Source organism: Achroia grisella, unplaced genomic scaffold, assembly GCF_030625045.1.
Source record: "Achroia grisella isolate CSIRO2021 unplaced genomic scaffold, CSIRO_AGI_Agris_v1 utg512, whole genome shotgun sequence".
NCBI lineage: Eukaryota > Metazoa > Arthropoda > Insecta > Lepidoptera > Pyralidae > Achroia > Achroia grisella.
The window spans coordinates 2,486,372-2,504,998 of NW_026712906.1; the positions used below are offsets into that span (position 1 = coordinate 2,486,372).

At 31.1% G+C, this 18,627-nt stretch overlaps 2 protein-coding genes across 25 annotated transcripts in view; both read right to left on the reverse strand.

Moving 5' to 3' along the window:
* Window positions 1–293: 293 nt before the first annotated feature.
* LOC131846810 (large ribosomal subunit protein mL66) lies at window positions 294–1,830 on the reverse strand. The gene is made up of 3 exons (XM_059196217.1): window positions 1,641–1,830; window positions 1,229–1,525; window positions 294–632 (listed from the first exon to the last, which is right to left on the reverse strand). Exons 1-3 carry the CDS (start codon window positions 1,741–1,743, stop codon window positions 490–492), a joined length of 543 nt encoding a protein of 180 aa, XP_059052200.1. The 5' UTR covers window positions 1,744–1,830; the 3' UTR covers window positions 294–489.
* Window positions 1,831–3,591: 1,761 nt separating this feature from the next.
* The window catches only part of LOC131846687 (perilipin-4), a 30,826-nt gene continuing 15,790 nt past the window's right edge, over window positions 3,592–18,627 (reverse strand). The window contains exons 2-34 of one of the 24 annotated variants that reach the window (XM_059196030.1): window positions 15,953–16,132; window positions 15,140–15,274; window positions 14,795–14,860; window positions 14,637–14,723; window positions 14,392–14,478; window positions 13,413–13,511; window positions 13,142–13,201; window positions 12,852–12,938; window positions 12,681–12,779; window positions 11,973–12,071; window positions 11,233–11,331; window positions 11,048–11,146; window positions 10,868–10,966; window positions 10,578–10,664; window positions 10,395–10,493; window positions 10,223–10,309; window positions 10,050–10,148; window positions 9,874–9,960; window positions 9,695–9,793; window positions 9,516–9,602; window positions 9,344–9,442; window positions 9,174–9,260; window positions 8,994–9,092; window positions 8,828–8,914; window positions 8,643–8,741; window positions 8,375–8,473; window positions 8,073–8,171; window positions 7,809–7,907; window positions 7,028–7,105; window positions 6,743–6,829; window positions 5,123–5,230; window positions 4,694–4,887; window positions 3,592–3,937 (exon numbers count right to left, since the gene is read on the reverse strand). In XM_059196030.1, coding sequence (XP_059052013.1) covers window positions 3,848–3,937; window positions 4,694–4,887; window positions 5,123–5,230; window positions 6,743–6,829; window positions 7,028–7,105; window positions 7,809–7,907; window positions 8,073–8,171; window positions 8,375–8,473; window positions 8,643–8,741; window positions 8,828–8,914; window positions 8,994–9,092; window positions 9,174–9,260; window positions 9,344–9,442; window positions 9,516–9,602; window positions 9,695–9,793; window positions 9,874–9,960; window positions 10,050–10,148; window positions 10,223–10,309; window positions 10,395–10,493; window positions 10,578–10,664; window positions 10,868–10,966; window positions 11,048–11,146; window positions 11,233–11,331; window positions 11,973–12,071; window positions 12,681–12,779; window positions 12,852–12,938; window positions 13,142–13,201; window positions 13,413–13,511; window positions 14,392–14,478; window positions 14,637–14,723; window positions 14,795–14,860; window positions 15,140–15,274; window positions 15,953–16,132 — 3,266 coding nt within the window. In that variant the 3' untranslated portion in view covers window positions 3,592–3,847. Of the gene's footprint in view, window positions 3,938–4,693; window positions 4,888–5,122; window positions 5,231–6,742; window positions 6,830–7,027; window positions 7,106–7,808; window positions 7,908–8,072; window positions 8,172–8,374; window positions 8,474–8,642; window positions 8,742–8,827; window positions 8,915–8,993; window positions 9,093–9,173; window positions 9,261–9,343; window positions 9,443–9,515; window positions 9,603–9,694; window positions 9,794–9,873; window positions 9,961–10,049; window positions 10,149–10,222; window positions 10,310–10,394; window positions 10,494–10,577; window positions 10,665–10,867; window positions 10,967–11,047; window positions 11,147–11,232; window positions 11,332–11,972; window positions 12,072–12,680; window positions 12,780–12,851; window positions 12,939–13,141; window positions 13,229–13,412; window positions 13,512–14,391; window positions 14,479–14,636; window positions 14,724–14,794; window positions 14,861–15,139; window positions 15,275–15,952; window positions 16,133–18,627 lie in introns of all 24 variants that reach the window. The other 23 variants (XM_059196031.1, XM_059196029.1, XM_059196033.1 and 20 more) reach the window with 23 other exon arrangements.

Consider the following 18,627-nt stretch of genomic DNA (forward strand, 5'->3'; position numbering starts at 1 on the left):
ATGTAATTTAACGAGTTGCCCTTAATTGAACATCACACGCCTCTAGAACATGTTCTGTTGTATTTAATATTGTTAACAGCTTTCCAAGTCTCGCCTTGTTAATTTTGATGTGACAACTTTTGGAATTACTCAATGTGTAAAATGAAAAATAACAATGAAAATTTTAAATAAATTATTACTAAAATGCTCTCTTATTTATTGTTTTTATTTTATATTTATAAAAGTTTCATTGGTTATAAGATTTTATCAATAGTGTTAAGACTGTATGATTGGATTTATCACTACTACTACTACTTACCACTTTAACCTATCATTGATGATTTTTCCCATCTATGAATATTCTCCTTTGTATTGATTATGTACACTATATGAAATTATACTATTAGTTACACTATTCGTTTCGTACACTATATGAAACTAAAAAAATAATATAAACACTAATTTATAATATTTAATTCAATACCTCTAAAATTATACTATACAATAAAATTATCGCCTAAATTTCTCCCAGGGCTTAGGAATCCTCTTCAGGAATATTGTGCTTTCATCAAAGTATGTGTTGAACTTTTTATGATCTCGTCTCTTTTTTGGATCTTTTGCACAATTCTTTGGAGTCATATTTATCATGAGGCCTGAAATTAACAAACATTTATTTATTACAAATTGATTCTTATTACATCTTGGTTGCATAATCAATTTTATTGCAATAATTACTATCCATAATAATTAAAAATATCAATGTCAGAAAACATTCAATTTGAATATTTCATGAGTTTTATTTGTTTAATACCCACTGACCATCTGTTGTAACATCCCAATTTTTATTTTGTTTCTATTTTGCAGTGTAAGATTAGTATTCAAAAGTCAATGTTATCAAAAACTTGATGTTGTTACTTTTGACCCTCAATCTTTTCAATTTCAAATTAAAATCAAATCAAATATCATTTATTCATTTAGGACATTTTAACCACATTTTTTTTTAATTCTTGTATAAATAAAAAACTAATATATTTCCCTTCTATCCAGTTCAGTATTGAATTGAATTTCATTGATTTGCCTTTCATTTCATTGATCGATCAATTGAACTTCTTTATAATTTAAATTTATTCCATTTATATACTGTAGCATAGCAAAGGTACAACACAATGCTGATTTGCAACAGGGCCAGTAAATATGAGACAGACTTTGTACAATGCTGAAAGAAAAAGTAGTAGTTATAATATTAAACCTGCTTTCTGCGCCATGGTCACCATTTTGCCTACTTTTTTCTGCTGTCGGCGGCAGAGACCCGTGATTCGTCGCGGTAGCATACAGCCATCGGATCTTACGAATTGGCTTAGAATTAGTACATCTGTATGCTTCACATCTAAACCAAGAGCACACATATAACACGGTGGTTGCTCAGACTTTACTAAAGGTTCAGGAGTTGGGATCAATTTGTCAGCTCGTATTAAGTAATCCTGACGAGGAGATGGCACTTGCACGCCTTCTATTATTACAGTAGATCCAACAGTTTGTTCCCGTACTAAAACAATTATTAATTAAATTGCCAGCTAATTCTAAACTTAATTGTAAATAAAAATTAACTGGCCAACAATTTATATAGGTTAGATAAAAGTTATACATAAATTTCAACTTACTTTCTTTTAAATTAAGTTTATTTGTGGTAGATATAGCACGAACAGGTATAGAGTAAATAGATGTCTTTAGAAAAGAAAAACTACTTTTAACTAAAGCAGACATTTTAATTGATTCGCATAAATAATTATTTATAAATATTAATTTTTAAGTATCCTTATATTCCGTGGCTTTCCTGATAAATGAATTTTTGAAAACTGACTGCCTATGTCAGTAATCATTCAGTCTCTTACCGTGGTCGTCATTTTGCAACTGTCATGCCTTTAACATTGCTGTCAGTCGTAGTTTCAGATTATAAAATATTGGACATATTATTTTACCGAAAGTTTTCCATGTAACGTTTTGTTGTTGCAATTCATCCATTAAATATAGAGGTAAACGTAGTGGTTTCTTGCTCAGTGAATAGTAGAAAATTCACATTAGATATAGCAACTCAGACCATATTTTGTATTGAATCGATAAAATGACTATAAAACCGCGAAATTTAAACGACTTTCAAAAGAAAAACTTCTTCAGGACAATGCTGCATTAGAACAATAAGTAAAGAAGTCATGCCATAGTTATTGTCGTAGTTCATTACGGTGCCCATGTAGTTAATACATAATTCATAATGAAGTAATACGAAATTTATAAGTGCACTCTATGTAACTAATAACTCTATGTAATAAATAAGTATTATTTTACATCATTTACATATAATAGGTAGTATTACTTTATTGTATATATACTCATTATTGTATTTGTGTATTAAAATAATGTGAGCAATGTTAATATGCAACTTTAACACAGCATGTTATCACAAATATCTTATAAAAATGTATATATGGTTACCGTCCCTTTTATTACAATGTTAAATTACAATTTATTACAATGTGCTAACCGACCTGACCTCATATTCATTTTATCATCTTTCACTGGTATCAGAGTGTACAGTTAGTACATGCATACATCAAAGTTATACTTAAATTAACTGCATTTAAATAAAAAATAAAACGAAATGTGTGGCGCAATGCATTTATTAAACATGTAACACATATAGAGATTAAATTTATCACTACAAAAATTATGAGTTGTTTTCTGTAGCTTAAAATAATTTGAACCACTTAAAAAAAATACATTTAGAATATAATAATATAATTGCTTTTTAAAATTCTGTAAATATAACAATTTACATAGGACAAGCACATTTTGAATAAAATTAATATTTTCAAAAATAAGCATTTCATTTATTAAATAATATTTTTACGACTTTATTTTTCAAAAATACTACACAATCCTGCTAAGCAGTTACAAGCGTGTACGTATAACAGATTTTACAACATTTATTTGTTTATGTGGTATCACATTTTCGTCTTTATATATGAATATGATACATTTAACTTGTACTAATTTATTAGGAACAGAGAATATTGAACTTTGTACGAATAAAATTTATAAAAAAAGGCCATTAGTGGACGGTTTAAGCTAAGCCTTTGCATATATATTAGGGTCACCCTTTTCTCGAGTACAATGTGTGCTTATAAATTCGTATTAGAATTTATGTTGTAGATAAAACAAAATAAAACATTTGTACCCCAGAAATGCTTTAAAATGCAAAAAATCAACACATAATTATCTTAACGTTATATCTACTATACATTTAATGACAAATTATAATTACAAACTAAATAATTTGAATTTCCAAAATTTGTGACATACATTATTAGCTTAATCAAAAATATGTTCTGAATTACTGGTGCTAAATAAATATAACTATTGCAATAATAAAATTGTACATTTTATTATAGTATAAGGTAGCCGTAATCGAGAACAATGTGCGAGTGAATATTTGAACAAAACACGTATGACGACTAAAACAAAATGTACATATTGTGAAAACTAACAGTATGTTTTGTCATATATATAAAAATGTTTGTTCTTATTTCATGTGCCGTCAACCCGTTGAAAGAGAATGTTATATATAACCATATATGGCGCTCGTGTTCTATGTCTATGGGTGATTATATTACATTTTTGTACCAATCAAATTTTCCTACAGCAATGCCGAGTAGCAGCTAGCATAATACAATATTTCGTGGTTCATAAATACGAAATACAGATACATAAATATTTATTTTAATAATAAATTGATCTGATTATTCGTATGGTGGCCATACTGTTCGCTTCCACAATAAGAGAAATTCAATGTGCAGACACCGGCAACGGCTCTCTACTTGGGGAAAGCAGATAACCCTTTGCTAAGGAGTCCCGAGGCGTTTTCTGCGCCATCATGCGCTGCTGAAGACAGGTTTGATACCAACTGGAAATAAAGAGAGTATTGTGTTAAACTCTGCAGACAACTGAAAAAATATGGGTACTAAACAGCAGAAATACTCCAAACTTTTTTAAATAGATCATATACATAAAAACCATACAGAACATACAAAAAACATAATCTTAAATTAACCCCGTACAATATGCGATTTAGTGTTAGTTGTTATGGGTACTAGGCGACTGATCGCAAACTGAATACATATGTACAGTTTAGATATGTTTTCATATATGACAACATATATGATAACACAATAACATCAGTTTGCATATATATGATAGCACTAATTAGACGCATTGCAAGTTATATACCACGTAGGTGTTATTATGTAAATCCCTAATCATTATGGGAATGGAGAAATCTTTAGAGAGAATTAATACGAGTATAATCCTTTATAAAATTTCAATTTTGTGAAATCATCAATTACAATGATTTAATTTTAAAGCCTAGTTCCAAATATATGAATATTCTATTTAATGTATGCTGTAATGTATAATGTATAAAAATATATAAAAGATATAATGTATGTATATAAGATGTTCGCGCACTTGATTGTGCCTACGAAAATGTAACACATTTAACTCAGCCATTTTCATATGTACTTTGTTGCTCTGTACGATATACTAAAATTAAATATTTAAACACGTAAAACATCGTCTGTCGATCACGAATTTCCAATATTGTACTAAAATCATATGCAATCTTTCCAACAAAATAATATAGGTAAATTCATATTTTACATACTGTGTCTCTTTTCTCGCTGAGGTATTTGTCGGTATCCTTGATCTTGGAGTCTACCACATTACCGGCATTCTTAAGTCCCTCATCGGCGGCATTCTCGACCCTCTTGAAGGTGTTGTCGATCGTGCTGTGGACAGCATTGCTGGCGTCTGAGGCCGCCTTTTCTGCCGCTTTCTTGGATTCTTCCACCGCAGCATCTGTGACACATTTTTTTTATTTAACTATTTGAATTACTTAATCTACGTTACCGCCGGATAGATGTATTATTATAGCTGAATGGAAGTTGGTCTTTACCAACCCGATTCTACCTTCATGTTATAAAAAAATAATTCCCTGTAAAAACAAAACACAGTTTACAAAGCAATCTGCTTGGCGGGAGAATAATAATTGACATTTTGGTTATTCCTATACGTATATTTTTAGTATACTTACTGGCCACCCTCTTGGCTTCATCTCTGGCAGCCTCAGCAGCAGCCCTGGCCCTCTCCTTGGCGTCTTCTGCCGCCTTCTTTGTCGAGTCTACTGTTGTGTTGATAGTATCTATAAAACGAGAACATTATTCAGTATTGTCATAATGTATTTAGTGAAATATCACCATATATCAGCATGGCTTGTCCAGATTTCTAGACCTAGAATTATCAGAGCCGTCTCTAGTTAATCAAGTTTGTCTATTCCCGTAAACGGAAAAGGAGGTTAAATTTAATTAATATTATACCGTAATATAAACAAAAACTGGATTGTTTCCCTGGTAAGTAATCAATGACCTGTCTGTTATAACGGAGCTAGAAGTTACAGGTATCTAACTTCTGAATGGAATTTCATTAAGTATACTATATTATATTATTAGTTTATTAGATATACTTATTTCGACTTCATTTGTTTTATTACAATTTAACGGCCAATTTTAATACGTCATCATATATCACCGTCAAAGTATACCTGACGATGATACATCGGTTGATGCGTTTAGAAACCGTAACGGAGTAGAATTAATTAAAAAATCATTAGATATGCTGGTTATAGTATATTATTAAAAATAATTAGATATTATACTTACGCGACCGATTTCAATACGCCATCGTATATCGTCATCAAAATATGCTTGATGATACATCGGTCGATACATTTATAAATATAATAAAGTGGAATTAATTGTAAAACTTTTCAAATAATATAAATATTCTATATTGCATTTATACTAATACTATAAGTATTCAATTGTTTAGATAATATCAATTTAAGGATTTCTTTAATTAACCGGCATACTCAGGTTTGAAGTAGAGACGGCACTGATAATCATCATTGTTAGAGCCACAACATCAAATCCAACGTTCAGTTAATTCGGTTCGAATCCAGCAGTGCACTTAGCTGTTTTACCGTTGTCAACAAATTTAACTGACATTGGAAAACTTGGGTTGTGATATTAAAAGCGTATATTTGATTAGAGTCAATAAAAAACAACAACGCATTCTTTCAGAAGTTATTTCAGTCTTAGTGTCGCGAACCCCTTACAATTTACAATACAGGATATAAGAAACTCTCATCATCATCATCATCATCATCTGCTTCTTCCTTATCCCATTTATTTGGGGTCGGAACTCTCATATCACCTACCTGTCAAAGAAGCAGTATTTAGATGTATGTAGTGTATAGTATTTACGGTACTATTTTATGTGCATTTAGTGAAAAGCTGTCAATTTGAAATTACAAACAGACAATTTCATTTATTTCCTTAGATGAAAATCTGGAGTCTCAGTATATATGTTTAGAAAACATATTTCTGTACAAAAATTTGTTATGGTAAGATACTGACTCAGTTCAAATTTGAAATATTGTTTCATTTTACATTATATTTATTTCTTTTGTTTTTCTATAATTTTTTTGATATATGTATTTGGTTCATTTGTTGGAAATGAGTTTCCTCAAACAATAATTATAACTGTAAGGGGATCGCGGACGTAAGTAATCAGAGATAAACAGCATTTAGTGGTTATGTCTCCAAATAATTTCTCCAAGCTGTGAACAATTAGCAATTTATTTATTCTAATGTACCGGCAGATTTGCCACCTATCTTCTTACACACATCCGTGGCGGCTTTAGTCGAGTCACTTGCGGACTTAGTTGTAGTTTGAATTTTATCTAAAAATTAATTTAACATTAACACAAATCTAAATATCGGGAGTTGTTGTCTACGTACCTTTTATGTTGTCCATAACTTAATATTTATGCCGTTTGAATAGAGTTTGAAATGGTGAAGTAAAAGGAAATTTAAGAAAACATAATTCCAATAAAGATGAGCATAGATTAATATATATTAATAGAGATCTACTACTATACCTTTAGCTGTTTGGAGAACTCCACCAGTCTCTTCTTCGGGTTCGTCTGGTGTGTTAGAAAATGTGCTTGTTATTGTGTCTAAGAGAAATCAAGTTAAATAACATTAAAAGAAAAGTAAAGAAAGGAAATAAAACAGAGTAACAGCATGCACCCAAAAAAACAAGCATATGTCTAGTAACAAGTCAATAGTAATAATAAAAATGTACAATATTTACATTCGCATGCCTGTTCCCTGTATTAAATATATACATTCATTCTCATGTAAACAACGGTTATTATTTATATTTAACACATTCTCAAAGCAATATAAGAACAACCTGTAGGACAGTCTAATTTTATTTCGTGTACGTTTAAATTTACATGAAATAGATGAGTTTTGTTGGCAAACGTCATAATAACATAATTCCTTGTAATATACAGCTAGCTGAGCCCGTGACTTCCTACCCATCTAATCTTCTTTTTGCAAATTGAAAACCGCTCCCATATCGGTTAAATCGTTTCGCAGAAAGATATTTAGATTTTTTTGTGCCTTTTCAGAAACGCACAGAAAAAATCTAACAGTCATTATTTTAGGTTGATAAAGTCCCCCAATAATAGATTACTTAATATATGTTCTATGTACAAAAAGCGATCAATTAAATATTATTTAGTCATAAAATTTATTAAAATTGTTAGAGTTGTTGTAATGATTTTTGTATAAACTATTAATTTATAATGTAATACGGTGTTAATATATGTTGTTAATGTAAAGCTTGGGTTTAATGTCCGACTATATCGATACCTTTCGCTGTTCCAACTAGAGAGGCACTTTTATCGACAACGGCCCCAGCGACACTTTTAGTTGTATCTATAGTATTCTTTACACTGCTTGCTACTGTATCTACAAGTGTTAACAAATGTTACGTATACAACGATGGTAGTCTAATAAGCTGATGCAAAATTACACTCATTTAGCACGTAATCTATATTTTTACATTAAATAAACACGCCTTTGAAATGACGTGAATGAGAAATCACAAAATTATTAATGATATATATATGATACCTTTAGCGGTGCCTATTAATGATGTGCCTTTGTCAATAACTGAAGCTGCTACGTTTTTAGTAGTGTCAACTGAAGTTTGAACTGTATTAGCCACTGTATCTATATTGATGGAAAATTAATTGTTCGTAATTAATTACATTTATAACATCAACAAAGAAAAAGTAGTGTAATCACTTTTTTTCTTTAACATCTAAAACAATTATGATTTGAATAACTATTACTATTGAATTAAGGGTATTAAAATGATGAAAATAACAAAAACAATTGTTAATTAAAATACACGAACGAAAATCAATTTTTACCTCTAGCAGCTCCTACTAAAGAGCTGCCTTTATCTATGGCAGAGGCTGCGGCATTTTTTGTGGCATCTACAGTACTTTGTACCGTGCCTGTTACGGAATCTAAAATAAACATAACCAAAATAAAATCTAATAATATAAATACTTTTAATCTTTTAAAAAATTGTTATATGATATCTACAGCACTTTATGCGACATCAGTAAATCAAATTAAATAAACAAAAATAAGGAGAATGAAATAACATAACTCAACTAAATAAAAGAAAAATACCTTTAGCACTTCCTACAGCAGAACTGCCTTTTTCATAAGCTGATACGGCTACATTTTTAGTGGCATCTACTGTATTTAGAACTGTGCTCGTAACAGTATCTACAATACATAACAAATCATAATAATTGATCTTGATAAAACGTTCTAAGACATTTTTTGTAAAATTATGTATAAAGATATTGTACCTCTCGCAGACCCTAAATACGATGTGCCTTTATCAACTCCTGATGTAACTACATTTTTGGTATCATCTACAGTGCCCGTTACTGTATCTACAAAGCATAAAAATAATTCTCATTTGATCTCAAAATTATTATGCATTTAAACTAAACAGACATATAAAAAATATACCTTTGGCCGCTCCTACTAACGAAGCACCTTTATCGTAAACAGACGCAGCGACATTCTTAGTACCATCTATAGTGCTTTGAAATGTATTCGCTACAGAATCTACAATAAATAATAAATAATGGTAAACAAAATCAATATATGCAAAATAAAAATAAATACCACTTTTTTTTAATAGAATACCTCTAGCAGCTCCTAAATAAGATGTACTCTTATCAACTCCTGATGTAGCAACATTTTTGGTATCATCTACAGTGCCCGTTACGGTATCTACAAAGTGCAAAAATGTTTCTCACATGAAGTCAACGGAATGCATTTAAAGAGCCTAAAAATGTATTCAGATTTAATTATACCTTTGGCCGCTCCTACCAGCGAAGCACTTTTATCGTAAGCGGATGCAGCGACACTCTTAGTGCTATCTAAAGTGCTTTGAAATGTGTTCGCAACAGAATCTACAAATATTAATAAATAATTTAACCAATGCAGACAAATAAAATTACATTACGATGTCTACAAATACAATACCTCTGGCTGAACCTAAATACGATGAACCCTTATCAACTCCTGATGTAACAACATTTTTGGTATCATCTACAGTGCCCGTTACTGTATCTACAAATTGAAAAAATCGTACTCGTAAAATAAGCACACCAAATATATCAAATTGAGGTGTCGTAAATTATAGTGCAGAATATAAAATATACCTTTGGCCGCTCCGACTAGCGACGCACTTTTATCATAAGCAGATGCAGCGACGCTTTTAGTGCTATCTAAAGTGCTTTGAAATGTGTTCGCTACTGAATCTACAATAAATAATAAGTAATTGTAAAATAAACAATGTAGGCAAACAAACAAAAAAACACGATTTCTTTAGATAGAATACCTTTAGCAGCTCCTAAATACGATGAACTTTTATCAACACCCGACGTAACAACGTTTTTGGTATCATCTACAGTGCCCGTTACTGTATCTACAAAGTGCAAGATGATATTTGTATAATAAGCATAATAAATACAATACAATAATAAACTCAAAATTATTGTGCAGAAAATAATATACCTTTAGCCGCTCCTACCAGCGAAGCGCCTTTATCGTAAGCAGATGCAGCCACACTTTTAGTACTATCTAAAGTATTTTGAAATGTGTTCGCTACGGAATCTACAATGGATAATAATGTCAATTTACAGTATTATACACAAATAAACAAATTATGATTATTTTAAGTATAATACCTTTCGCGGTTCCTAAATACGATGTACCCTTATCAACACCGGAAGTAACTACATTTTTGGTTGCATCTGCACTGCCTGTTACTGAATCTACAAAGTGTAAAAGTTATATATTTGTTTTCGGTCAATATATGAATATCGAAATAAATATATAAATACTGTATGTAAATAATACCTTTAGCCGTTCCTACAAGTGACGCGCCTTTCTCATAAGCAGACGTAGCGGCATTTTTGGTTGTATCTAAAGTACTTTGAAATGTGTTTGCTACAGTATCTATAACGAATATAATAACAATGAAATTAATGTTTGGCTTCAAATTTATATATAAACGTAATATCTACATTTAAAATAAAATACCTCTAGCAGTTCCTATATACGACGTGCCTTTATCAATTTCCGATGTAGCTACATTTTTTGTATCATCTACAGTGCCCGTTATTGTATCTACAAAGTGCAAAAATAATGTTCATATAATAAATTTAAATAAATACTGAATTGTTCTGTATACAATTTATAGCTTCATACAGGACTTATAAACTAATAATTGTATACAGAACGATTTCAATAAAGGTATATTAAATCTGCTATCAAGTACTAGGAAATCAAAATCATGCAATCATGTATTGATAACCCCAGAAAATATATACCTTTGGCTGTTCCCACTAGCGAGGCACCTTTATCATAAGCTGATGCGGCAACATTTCTAGTAGTGTCTACAGTACTTTGAATAGTATTTGATAGTGTATCTACAAAACAAAATAATAAAAATATGCAAAAAAATGCAAGACAAATTATAACGAACTAAATACATAAAATGTAATATATACCTCTAGCGGTGTCTACAAGAGACGTGCCTTTTTGGGCAGCGGTGGTAGCGATATTTTTACTTGTATCTACAGTGCTTTGTACTGTGCTAGCGACAGTGTCTACAATGTGAAAACAATACAAATTTATAAAAACTTTTATTATTGCAAAAAATAATAAAACAAGTATAAATTGATTAAAATTATACCTTTAGCTGTGCCTACAAGTGATGTGCCCTTTTCTATAGCGGATGCAGCAACATTTTTAGTTGTATCTACAGTGCTTTGAACTGTGTTTGCCACAGAATCTACAATGATGATAAATATAGCTATTAATATATAATGCAATTCATAAATTTAAAATTGAGATATTAAAAATATTGAAAATTTCTACAGTGCAATAAATCAACACGCGAGTCAAATAATTATACCCACTATATTTGGAGTGTTACACATACCCTCTGTCTCGATCTGAGGATTGAACCGTGATCCACTCATCCAACTTCATGTCAAGGACGATCGGATTTGCTTTAGTTCAAAATTAAATACATTGTAAATTCTATCCTTTCTAATTGCATTTTACTCTTTATGACATAAATTTATAAGTGTAGTAAAATTGAACATCTACAATTATTTAGTTTTAACTCACTCAAAAACCAGATTAGTCAATTTTACTTCATTTGGAAATAGGCATTAGGTTTAATAATAAACACACAATAGGTATGTATACAAGTAATCATCGTAATATTTATCTATCGGTCCCTTACGGGTTGCAAAGAGAATATAGTTCTTAATTTTACATACACCTACTTTCATAACGATAATCGCATAATTAGGTAATCTATATCTCTACGGATCACTTTTACAAAAAGCTGTTAATGCTAATTGAAGCATGGTAATGTCAACAATAAAGTCTGTATTTTGATGAAAATATATCAAAGGATAGTACCTCTAGTGTTTTCAATAAACGAAGACCCTTTCTCTATAGCAGACGTTGCGACATGTTTAGTAACATCTAAAGCGGCGTGCACACTATTCGACACAGTATCTACGAATACACATGCCAGTGAACATAAAACATTGAACACAACAGTAAGACAAGCAACAAAATATGTATGGATTGTAATTGAATCGGTCACAGCTGGAAACTACAAGAATCACTTTATTTCTAGTTAAAATTACTTGAACGAGTATTAACGTAAGAAAATAAAAAGCACGCAGGTGGTATTATGATAATGTTGCATGATAGTGATGATGACATATCATTGGGATCTAACAAGGTAATAATTTAAGAGCTCTCTCACTCTCTCCTGAATCACAAATCTGAACTAGTATATGTGCAGAGGCTCAAATACTTATTTACTTCTTTGTACCGCGTGTACATCTACCGTCTTTTTGTGGATTAAATATGTAATATTCCTGAGTGTGTTTGCAAAAACAACTTTCTTGGAATGATGTAAATATAATTCCACGACCTCATAAATAATATAATCTTACTACATACGTAATTGCAAACAATCGTGTAATAAGTTTTAAATTTACAGGGAAGAGGTGATGATGGTGATAATAAATTACAACACAACGAAGTATATACAACATGTTTACATTCATCATGATATGAAGAACTGAGATCGAGTGAAGAAGCATGTTACGTTACCTTTAGCTGAGTCAACATAACTCTTTCCTGTATCGGCAGCTGACTGAGCTGCATTTTTAGTATTATCTACAGTGCTTTGAAATGTACTTTGTACGGAATCTACAAACAAAACGATATGTGAATAACATAACAGTGAAAACAGACATCACAAACACACTCATTTCTATTTACCTTTGGCTGAATCGACGTACGATTTGCCTGTTTCGATAGTGCTTAGAGCAGCTTTCTTTGTACTATCTACAGTGTTTGCTACCGTATCTACGAAATAACGAAAAAGAAAACTTGAAAATCATAATTTTGTAATTGCTTTAATTATAAAAGAAAAAGCAAATTAAATGGCACATTTATTTTTAACTTAAGTGCATTACTTTTATAAGGAAATGACGTTGTGGTCATTAGGGATTTAAAAAGCAGTCTAAAATAGTAATGTAAATAAATTTAGCAGCAAACAAAACGCCTACCTTTAGCGCTATCTAAATAAGATTTGCCGATGTCAAAGGCTGAGTATGCAGTATCCATTGCTGTATGAAAGGAGCTCTGAGCTGAATCTACTCGCAAATAGTTGATTAGTTGGAATTATGTAATATTTAGTTAGAACACAAAGGAACGTCACAATACTCAACATAAAACATAAAAACTAAGTAATATTAGGACTACAATTAAAGCTTATATTAGAAATATATAGCGGTATAGAATAAAAAATATTCAGTATGAACACACAACACTTAATACCTCTGGCTGCAGCGGCATATCCAATGCCGGCATCAGCTGTCGTTTTTGCAACTTTTTGTGTATTATCTACATTACTTTGAATTGTGCTGGTAACAGTATCTACAAAATTAATAATACGATATTCAAAAAGTATAAATATATTAATTATGTTCCTACATATATCATAACTTCACGTCCGGGCTTCGCTCGGGCGGACATTTCCGCAGCGTATGCGATTGTTAATTTATTAACACCTTTAATTACAATATTAAATTGTAATACAGATCCAAATATAAAAAATAATATAGCGCTATAGTTACTCTAGAAAAATGTGGAATATGAAAGAATTTTTGATCTTGGTCTAGTAGATTTGGAGGTCATTTATAAACAGACACATCTATCCACTTTACAATATTAATACAGATTTAGAATTTTCTTTGGTATTTTAAACCCAAAATCCGTGCTAGGTAAATACTCACGTAATCAATAGATGATTTATCAGATATCTATAGTATTTAATAATTTAATCTTTAACATGTAGATATAGACATACATAGGGATTATCAATGTTTTTTTTCTATTTTATAAATCGGTTTATAGAGGAATGTACGTTAAAATATATGATTATATACACTTCAAAACAAAAAACAGTAAACGTCCTAAACGATAATTTATTTTCGCGTATTTACTTTTAATAAAAATAGGTTCAAAAATGGATACTTCTATATTGTTTCTCATATGAAACTTTGTGTATTTGCTTGCGAATTGCTCTGAGCAAAGACTATATGTTTTAGTTTGAGACTGTATCAGAACAAATGTTTATTTGTCAACCAGACCAAAAAATTAAGTGGAAGAGGAGTCCTACTATAAGTGTCGATACTTTAATAATTGACCCTGATTTGCATCAATTTTCTACAATTTAGTAGGTATTCGCGACCTGTACGAACTATTCTCTACTGAAACTAATCGAAATGTATACATATATAGAATTAAAACTTGCCTTTAGCACTACTGGCGTACCCCAATCCAGCATCATAAGCCGATTGGGCGGCTGTTTTTGTACTTTCAACTGTGCCGTGAAATTTATCTACGAAAATAAGCAAATAATTATAGAAAAAAATATCAAATACGAATAATTTTACACATCGAGAGTTTGAAAGGAAAGCTAGATTGTGCCAGTCGCGTAGGACGCTTATTGTGAAAGATGTTAGTAGGCGTCAGGTCAAAACATGCTGGTACATTTACCTTTTGCGCTGTCGACGTAACTCCGGCCTGTATCGACCGCAGATTGGGCGGCACTCGCTGTATTGTCAAATGTGCTACTGACAGTATCTACAAATTGTGCAAATCAACTTAGTAATACATATGTGCAGAGATTCGGATTTCGTGTTGTCAATACTCACCTTTTGCAGTGTTCACTGCCGACTCTGCTGCCTTCTTTGTGTTGTCTACCGTTGTTGCGATTGTATCTAATTGAAACAAAATTATAAAATAAAAATATTAAAATAAAAAGGTAAAACAATAATAAAATAAAACTTGATATATTTAAATGCATGACAACTAAAAAAACGATTAAGAAAATAACAAAAAAAAAATAACGGAATCAATTAAATTAATAAGGAACTAAAATAGTGTTGGCATGTTGAAGGCTTTGTTGGATCTTCCGTCACTGCCTTGTTGTATAACCAAGATAATACGCTGATCAAGAAAAGAACCAAATCTTGGATGTTTCTTAAAATATTACTAACCTCTAGTAGTGTCGACGACCTTCTTGCCATCAGCGACGGCTCTGTTGGCTGCATCCTTGGCTTCACCTGCTGCTAAGGATACCTTCGACAGCTCCTTGTCGAGAGCATCAATAGCAGAGTTCTTGGCATTGGCAGCTGTTCAACCAAATAATATAATCATTAAAATGAGAATTATATGTATATTGTCATGAAAAGATAGACTTTGTTTGTGAATCTCTAATATTATAAGCCAATTTCTTGAAATATCTTCGCTAAAGCTAGCTTGGCAAAAAGAAAAAAAAGGCTGAAAAGTCAAGTAGAAATCAAAGTAATAGCACAGATTACTAATATTTCGTGCTGATGATATGGTACGATAGATTTTTTTAATATTAGGTAAACATTCACTCACACGGATACGACACAATACTTTGCTTATCCTTTGTGATAACAAAAGCAAATTACAAAGTAAAGAAAAGAATCTAAATTTTCAATTTAGGTCTAAACTGCATCTTAGGAGTTAAGAAAGTAATTTTCCTTGCTTACAAAACCGTACATTTAATTGTAATTAAATACCAAACAAGGCTTCTTTCTATCATTAGGTAGATAGATGCGCGATGAGCGATATCATGGACATCTAGTGAAAACGTCTGTAATGCTGTTCATGTACAGGCAAATGAAATTACGTGATATAGAGACATAACGCCTTATTCCTCACAAATGGCAACTTATGACAGATACAGTTTGATGACGACGCGACATTCAAGGCTGTCCTTATATATGTGTATATACCGAACCTACAACTAATTAGAACAAATACATTTACTAGTTGCATACCAGAGTTAGCTGCTCCCTCAGCTGCTTGCGACGCTCCGCCAATCAGCTCCCCAGCTTTCTTCACCTGACCTTCGACCACTTGCGCCGCATCGTCAGCCTTCTCCTGCGCCATCTGTTCTGCGTCCTTCTTCTTGCGTTCGAAAAGGGACGCCGTCTTTTCGCCGATGCTTCGGAACGCGCCTGAAATAACATTTGAAATTTATTCCAAATACTTGAACGAGCAATTTTGTATTTATTTATTTAACTCGGAGACTCGTGATCCATATTGGATTTATGGTTGTTTGAACAACAATTTCAATTGCATAGGTTTTTTTGTTCGTGAACCTTTGGAAAACTTAGGTGGAGACATTGTTACAATGCAATAGTGAAAACCGATTTCAAATTGGTCAAGGAATTTCTGTGATTAGCATTCAAACCAACCACTGAATATTATGTAGATATTTTTTTCTATAGGCGTCGGTAGTACTGCTCATATGTTTGTACTCCGTATTAAAACTTTTGATTTTTCAGAATTATTTTAAATGTATTATATCGGAAATACAGGATGGAAGCTTACGCCCCGTCTGATAATAGGTACTCGTAAGTAGAGACGCATGTACAAGATGTGCTTGCCGTTAAGTTAAGCTCTTTAATATACAGCTATATTTATTTTACAGGTTTAGTTAATATTTAAAATATAACATAAGAAACTCAATCAAAGTTAAGACAAAAGAATTTTGTTTTATAGGACATTTATATCCACTTATGCAAGTAACATTTCTTTTTTTTAACTGTAATAATAAAGAGTGTATTGTCTAACTATATTATATATTCATATAGGATTTATCACGCCAGAGTACCAAAACACAAATTATACAAAAATAACGTGTTTGCATCGTCATTAAAATTTAATGGTACTTTATGAGATGCCTCGTAAACAGATGATGTAAACAAGTTTAATAGGTTACTGTGAGAAGGATTTACTTTGTGTTTCCTTATACAACTATATAATAATATAAGTGAAGATGTATTATTAATACATGTACATTAAATATTCTGTGATCTCTGCATACTATTTGGCAGTTCTATTCATTTCCGAAAGAAAAATCACTGTCTATGTAGTTTAGAATAACATTCTGAAATTAGATAAATATTGTCTTTTATAAATAAAACATAAATCATATTAAGATTATGCAGAATACCAAATTTCTTAATTTTAATCTTGAATGATGAATTAAGAATTTTCTGAACAATAATAATTTGTCTTTGAATAAATATTTATATATTTTCTTTTCATAAGTTTATTTTGAATAAACGTTATTTCTATTCTATTTCTTAGAAATACAAATCATAATAGAAATGTATTCCACTCTAGCCTCCACTAGTATATATGTAGAAGTCTAGCGTCGCGCTTTTGTTATTGATTTTTCAGTTCACATCATGTCAAGGTGCTTTTTAAATGGCCACACTATACGACTTAATACAGAGTAATTTCATTTTATCGTTTATACGATGCAACTAAGTAACCTCTGCACTACAGTAAAATACTGTATAGAGCTTATACCACCTGTAACTACATTAAATATGTATGGGAATTGTGTGACATTTTAACAATGTAACATGTCACATATTACGTACGAGGATATTATTGCTTTTGCATCAAAAATATACTACTTAATTACCTAGGTTTTTAATGTATAACAAGTAAAGTAGGTTGGACACATTTCCTAAATTACATTTTTTAGAAATACCTATCCAACAATAGATCTAGGTTGTCTGTTGTTTATGCTATCACACCATTGTATCAATTTGAAATACGAAAATTCAGTAAGAAATATAATAAATATTGTATTAATATTTTTTTCTAATCTAATCTAAGTAAAAACTGACTCGATAAACGACTCATTTTCTTACTGCTTTGGTATTTTGTGAACCTTTATCCCTATAACCCTATAAGCCTGGAAACCATCGTGGTTAGTTATTGGTGATTTACCATGGTGGACTAACTGACCTGACATCATCCTCATTTTCTTATCTTCGACTGGTGCCCCACGTTACGATTACCGAGGGCAAATGCACTATTCCATAATCAACCCTAAAAAATCTTCCTTGTAAATACCTATTTACAAATATAAACGATTGAACATTATGCCTAAATTTTTAATTAGTCAAAGTAAATGAACTCACCGTCTATCAGTCAGCGTGGAATAATACAATTTACATTAATTTTATAGTCAATTAGTATAAATAGAGTAGGTATGTAATTAAAATTTTGAAAAATCATGCAACTATCTAATTATTCTACGAAATAGTGTAAACTTCTACGACTACTAGTTCTAATAAATGTTTTTAAATTACTTCAAATACAGGGTCTAAATCTCAGGATTATTTTGCTAAGGATCATGCGGAAGAGTGAGAACCATAATTTTAAGAAGATTTTTAATATGAAAGTACATGTATCTAAAGGAAAAGGACGACCAAAGAAAACATGATCAGTGTGAAAGATGATCATAAAAAGATAGTATACCCAGATGTAACGGCTGATAGGGATCAGTGGAAGAAGATGACACTGCGCCGACCACAAATAATGGGACAAACAGCAATACAGTACCAAACCATAGATAGAATACGCTTCAGGCAATACAATAGACTAAATAGACTACACTTCAAACTGAACCGCTATTAAAATTAATATT